Source organism: Acanthaster planci, linkage group LG15, assembly GCF_054643075.1.
Source record: "Acanthaster planci isolate LZ-2023a linkage group LG15, COTS_SCS, whole genome shotgun sequence".
In the NCBI taxonomy this organism is placed as follows: domain Eukaryota; kingdom Metazoa; phylum Echinodermata; class Asteroidea; order Valvatida; family Acanthasteridae; genus Acanthaster; species Acanthaster planci.
In genome coordinates this window covers 2,921,687-2,928,282 of record NC_141791.1, presented here as the reverse complement: position 1 = coordinate 2,928,282, position 6,596 = coordinate 2,921,687, and the positions used below count along the sequence as shown (strand labels likewise).

The 6,596-nt window shown below is 46.9% G+C and overlaps 1 protein-coding gene across 1 annotated transcript; it reads right to left on the bottom strand.

The window, feature by feature from the left end:
• Positions 1 to 1,687: 1,687 nt before the first annotated feature.
• LOC110974575 (N-acetylglucosamine transporter UNC93A-like) lies at positions 1,688 to 6,530 on the bottom strand. The gene is made up of 3 exons (XM_022226317.2): positions 4,717 to 6,530; positions 4,159 to 4,429; positions 1,688 to 3,257 (listed from the first exon to the last, which is right to left on the bottom strand). Exons 1-3 carry the CDS (start codon positions 5,680 to 5,682, stop codon positions 3,019 to 3,021), a joined length of 1,476 nt encoding a protein of 491 aa, XP_022082009.1. The 5' UTR covers positions 5,683 to 6,530; the 3' UTR covers positions 1,688 to 3,018.
• Positions 6,531 to 6,596: the final 66 nt, after the last annotated feature.

The window sequence follows — 6,596 nt, the reverse complement described above, 5'->3', positions numbered from 1 at the left end:
TGTTCTCCCCCCCAAAAAAGCTTTTTACCACTTGTCCTATTCACACTAGACTTAATTCCAGTCTGTTCCCTCTCGCTGCACACGATTTCCCCTCACAGAGTGGCGTAAACTAGGTCGGGGGCGTGCCCCTCCAGCGGATGCCTGTGCTCCCCCTTTGCCCCCTTAAAATATGTGAATAATCTCCATTGCGTTTCATATGTAGTTACAGCATATTTTCTTGTGGTACCCCTTTGAGAAAAAGTGTGCACCCTGGGTCCCCCCGGACGATTTAGCCCAAGTTACGCCACTGAATGTTCCGGTAACCTATCGGAAGCAAAATGCGAACCTATGACCAGCTGCATCCCACACTTATACAGGGTTGCAGACGCAGTTGTCGGGTCTATCGGGTCTGCACAGAGATATAACGGATCTTATTACTGTAAATACTTGTCCACACATTCACCTGCCATCACTCGTTGGTTAATCAGCATCGATATACCAGGCACGACAGAGACCAGACAGAAAGGTAACCCCCCCCCCAACAAGTCCAATCCCTATACACACTCCAGCCTATTGTTACTTAACACACCCCTCCAGATGTCTGAAAAGAATTCCTGTGATACCAGTATAACAATGACCAACACAAAGGCCGGGGGGGGGTTCTCTCTGTCCCATGGTTTGCATCAAACGTGCATCGAGGAGAAGTCAAATCTGTAATACCCAACAAGCTGTGAGAGCGACTGAAGGGTACCCCCCCTTATACATGTATACATGTCCAATCCCTATACACACTCAAGACGATTGTAACCTATAAACACATCCCCCAGATGTCTGTATAGTTCCTGAGATTCTGATAAACAGTGACCAACACAAAGGTGGGGGTACTCTACATCCCATATCTTCATTCATATGAAATCTGTCTTTTGTTAACTTTGGACCACCGACCATGTCCTTGTAGAGCTTGCTCAATTGAAACCAGCTGCTCGTTGTTTGATGAAGTTCTGCCCGGGCCAAGCATTCCAGGGTTAACGTTACTTTAAAGGGACATTGCCTGGCCACCAAACTTACATATATGTAAAATCCTACTTCCCCCCCCCTTCCTTGTGTTTAGTTATCCGGTATGTTCTATATTCATGTCTGTGGATGTCGGTGTACTTCTTGATGATGTTTCTTTTTGCTATGTCATTTTGATACTTGTTTTTTTGATTGATATAAGATTGATTGCATGTTTTTAATGTATATGTATCACTGTAGTTATACAAGATGATTTCAGTGATGTTCCCGTTTTGATGTTTCTAAATGTATAAAACGATTGTTTTGTAATGACTGTGTAATTCAGCCGTATGGCTGCAAAACGGCAAAATGTAATAAACCATATTATAGAAGAAAACCTTGCAGCGGTCACAGAGGCATATATAAAAACTGGAAAATGTTTAAACTGACATGCATTTTTATGTTGTTAACAGGAGTTGCATGACCCTGCAGAATCTCCTGCCGAATTACGGCAGCTGAAAATTGGCCAGAAACATATCATAACCTAACATAATCTCAGTGTCGACACAATCCTCGATCTTCAAATTAAACATCTTATCTTGGGACGTGTTTAGCCGATTTCCTTCAGTTTTGGAGTTTTAGTAAAATGCCGACGGCTCTTTCACCCTATAAATCTCAGAGCATAGTCAATGAGGGCTAATGAATAGAGGGCCTGTGTGGAGCGCCCTCCCAGAGGACACGTTTTTGTTTTATTTAGATTTAATGATAATGAATACACAAAAAGATTTACTCGAGCCTATCCCAGACTGGAGAAAGAAATGCCCTCTAACGTGACGTCATACGCACGGGATCTATTAGATTTTTCATAAACATCACTTACACCTTGATTAAAAGAATTAGGGTCTCTTAAATACATGGTTAAATCCAAAATTCACTTTTACCTCGTCTTAATTATAAACAAAGGTCGCTAAAAATAGCATTTTACCTTTGGTTTGGAAAAAAAAGTCCTTTAAAGTTTTCACACGTGGAGAGGCTTTAAACCCGAGGGATGGGTTATCAGCTTAACCTAGCGGTGTTGATGAACTCACCGCATGTGGCCATGGAGAGGAGAAAGGATTGGGCTTTATGTTCAGTGTTGCGCGTGATAAATATCGGGCGGCGCACAACGATTGCTCTGACCACGCGCATGCTCCAACAGTGCAGAGTTCGCGCCCAGGGATTAAAAAAAAAATGCATGTACCGTTGTCGTTTGCTCGACATAATTAGGCTCGCATGCGCACAAATGGCTTTGGCGGCAAGAAGTGATGAGCCGGCCACTGAAAACGTACAGGGGTGCGATTATGATAATTTTCTCTCAGGTTTTCTGTCTTTGTTCAGTTGTTTTCTTCCGGATATCCCACTAAATCGTTTTTGCTTTTAGTTTCTGATCGAAGCAAGATTTTTAGTACTCTGTAAAAAGATTTTACAATCGTGATTTTTCATGTGCGCACAAGATTGCCCTATCTAAGCCGGTCTCAAAAACGATTACAAGGGAAAAAACACTCTTTGGGCCACTTAGCAGTGAATTCAATAATCAGCTCTTTATCTGAAGGTATAATCTACAAGCTTACCACCAGTATTCAGGTAGGATGCCTATTATCTTCCAAAACGTGAATTTCTGGGCCAGAACGAAAGATCACATAGCGCCGCGAAGCGGTGCAAGATGGCGAACTTCACCGTAAATACAAGTAAAACGTTGTAATCGCACAGGCGCCATTTGAGCAATCGATACGCCTGCGCAATGCACATTAATGCACAGGCGCAGGCGCCACGGAAGGCACGTGCACCTGGTGAGCCTGTGCCCAAGCGTTACCGTAAACTGCGCGGGGGTATCGCTTACTCAAATGGCGCCCATCTTTAAAACCCTGTTCCCCTACACGAGCACCGTAATGATGGTCTTTCTATAAGTACTCGAGACTGCAAGACCAAAGCTCGATTTCATGTGCCCACATTTCTTCTATCGTAAAATTAATGACGAATTCAAATCAACTGTTGAAGAGATGCACATTATTTCACTATTTCCTCGGGCGGACCCTCTTCCTTGCTCCACCTGATCATGCATTCCAATGCATAGTAGAAGACCAGCGACACGACCAGAAGACCCGCCAGTCCGACGATCTTGTGATGGACGCAGACAGACGGCGAGGTAGACACGGCAAACATGACGCCGTTCCCCACGGCCTGGCAGAGGCGAAAATTCGCGTAGGCAGGAGCTAGATTCTCGGTGAATGTGACGCCCAGCAAGGCTACAAGGAGAAAAGAAACAATTCGACTCTCGGTTACCAACTGGAATAGTGTCAGGTTATATAATTTTAACGTTTTTTCACAGTCTTGTACATGTACATGTATTCTGCATTGTTCCGAATCCTTCCTTTATGTTCGAACGTACCGCAAGTTGTCGGTAAATTGGTATCTTCAGATGTTGTAGCATTGTATTTCAGAAAGTACCTGTTTTCAACGTTCAAAGTCTTTCTATTTGCCCAAACCAAGTCGCCAAATATCGGCAGCTGTTGCAATAAGCCTTTTGCGAGTTAAATTTGAATAAATTCTGGAACACTGAGTTGCACTGTTCAAATATGAACATAATTTGAATGCTCCATACTAAAGACACTGTTGCTATATACCTCCTGATTCGGGGCAAGCTTTTGTTTTACACAGGAGACGCCTTGCAGCAATACACTGTTCTCAATGGATAAGAAGGGCATAAAGGAACCAGTCCATTCCAGAGATGATGGTCGCTATGCAAAGGCTTGCCACGAATCACGAGGTATGGCAACAGTGTCTTTAGTCTGGGGAATTCAACTTTTTATGCTTAAGTGCAATCAGATGACTCAGTATACCAATTTTTTTTTTCAAATTTAACACCCCAAAGGCTTGTTAGTCCAAATAGGCCTCGTCTATGCATAGAACCTTGACTGATTTCCGTACAACACTCGAACCTCATTGAAAAAGGGGTCTTTCTAGTTTAGCAGATTCCCTTGTTTAATCAGGACTCTTGTATTACCAGGAATGAACATAATGAAGAACAAAGGATTGGGACCTTAAAAACTCCTTGTCACAAGCAGAAAGTTGTGTTAACCGGTCCTATTCAAGGCGTTCGACTGCACTAAGAAATGAGATGTGTATGATGCTGAACAGAGAGCTTACACGCAATCTGCGTCTGCCACACCGAGTCCCCGAATCCCCAGACGCCGGCTGCGAGGAACAGTGCCCAGAGGTTGTGGTGCTGTGGGGGCCAGACGAACCACATCACAGAAACGAAGACCAAGTCGGCGCACGCCCCAGCTGTGAAGAGCATGACCCTGCCCACGTACCTCTGGAGCCGCGTCAGCACCAGGCAGCACAAGGCGTCCGTGACGCCGTACGTCATCATGACGAAACCCACGTAGTGGATGCCTTGAGTGCAAGTCACAAAGGCCTGAAATAAATGGGGGGGGGGAGACGACACAAAAGCCACTTCCTCTCTCAAAAATTACTCTTTTCATCATCGGTTTCCACGGTAACTTTCGGTACATGTCTGACCAGTAAATCATTATTGCAACGAGCCTTGTGTAAGAGGAAGAAGGCACTCGGGTATCAAAATGTGAACGCCCTCATCATTGCGTTTTGTAAGACCATCGAAAATTTTTAGTCAACGAAGTAACTGTTTTAAAGATAGAAATCAAAGTGGTATACCCTTAAATAACATATTGTTGAATTCATCACCTTTGTGAAGTCGTCCGCTATGAACCCTTTCTGAACTCCGCTGTAGATCATCAGCGGAAGGAACAAGAGCATCCGTCGGTCCTTCAACGCCAGGCGGAGAGTGGCAGTCATCCTGCCGCAAGCCGAGCCTGACTGGGTCAGAGCGGCGCTCGCGTCCAACCGGTCCAGAAAGATCAAGATAAGGACCACGCCGACGACGTTGCAGGCGAGGTAGACGGAGAAGAGGGTGTACAGCGTGGTCTGGGCCGGTCTGGGCGGTGGGCCGGCCGGATCGACGAAGGCGCCGCAGGAGTGGACGCCGCAGTACTGGGACAGGTTGGCGTCCGGCAACATCCCCGTGGTGTTGGGGTACAGGACCAGGGACGCGATGAGATTCCCGCTGATCTGGGCGCTCTGGAAGAAGAAGTAGAAGATGCCGTTGAACCGGTTGATGACGACTTCGGTCGGCAGACCGGCCAGGCTGGCGTAGCTGGCCGCAGACGTGGCGAGGTAGGTGCCCTCCGAGGTCCACATGGGGTTAGACACCAGCCCCATCAAAGTCCCCGCCGGGATGAGAGTGTAGAATCGCGGGTAGAAATTACTCGCCGTGTAGACGCTGTAACAGCTCATGCAGAGGAGGATGGTCCGTTTAGGGCCAAGGGCCTTCACGACCAAGGGGGCGTAGAAGCCAGAGACGATACTGCCGGCGTAAAGAGCAGCGATGGAGGCCACGCCCAGACCCTCCTGGGGGTTCAAACTGCTCTGTAGGTTCTGGAACGACGCCACGGCGGTGAAATTAAACAGCCAGGCTAGGCAGATGGTAAGGACGTTCTTCCAGTGACGGCGCCGCGACTGCGTGGCGGCATCCGACGCGGGTAGCGAAGGTTCTGGTACCCACTCGGCATGCTTTGAATTAACTGAATTTACGGATGGCGTGACTGACGAAGGTGTCTCGGCCTGGACAAGAGGCGATTTCTCGGTACGCATTCCGCCGCACTGCTCTGCTAATGGTAACTAAATTCCGTTGTCTGTCGGCGATTTCAGTGATCCCTCGAACTCAAAACTTTTTTACTGACTAATTGTGGTACCGAGCAGCGACAGATCTACTACCAGTCACAGTGATGCCTCAATGAAAATTGTGCCCGTGCTTCCTCGTGATAACAAAGCAAAGGTTTATAATCTAGTCACAGTGCACGTGAGTCGTTGACCTTCAACCCCAACTAAGATTCACATCGGCGAAGCCAAAGTCTACAAACCTTTGTGCGTCAACAAGACCTCTATCCAACGCACAAGTCACCGCCGCAACTTGGGCCTACCACACACACGACGAGGGCAGCGCGGTCGCCACACGTCGGTCGGATTAGGTTTCATTATTGAGTTCAGGCGATGGCAGCTCTGTGTGATTAACTGGTTGACATGCGAATGCAAACGGCGGAAAAAGAAAAACCAAAAGGAATTCTTGATCACACGCTTATCAAGTTCGCAGGCGCCGAAAAATCTTTTTCAGTACCTTAAAACCACAGCTTGTTTGCCTATATCCCTATCCGCCCCGAGCTGAAGTGCGCCCCCAATCGGCAAAAGAAAGACGGGTGGTTACATACGGGTTCTTGCACACGTTCTGCGTTTACGCAAGGACCATACGTGCCAACATAAATTACTTACGCGTACTTAGCATGCTCCGCGTCAAACGCGCATAATTGCGCGCCTCATGGCGCGTCTTGGCGGTGAGTACCAAAAGCACGCCCTCTTTTGTTCCGCTTGGAGTGGATTAGGGTAGAAATCTATCCACGATGAAACACATCACAATTAAAAAGGCCTCAACTCAGTGGCATTAAATACTTTACGCAAAACAAACACAAAATTCACAAAACGGTCCTCGACTAAGGCAAGACGAAGGAACA

Bases quoted from the DNA above. Each gene is read 5' to 3' on its own strand.
- LOC110974575 (XM_022226317.2), bottom strand. From the start codon at position 5,682: ATGCGTACCGAGAAATCGCCTCTTGTCCAGGCCGAGACACCTTCGTCA. The intron at 4,430-4,716 runs GTGATGAATTCA...CATTTATTTCAG, and splicing joins TAGCGGACGACTTCACAAAG to GCCTTTGTGACTTGCACTCA. The intron at 3,258-4,158 runs GTAAGCTCTCTG...TTCTCCTTGTAG, and splicing joins GTGGCAGACGCAGATTGCGT to CCTTGCTGGGCGTCACATTC.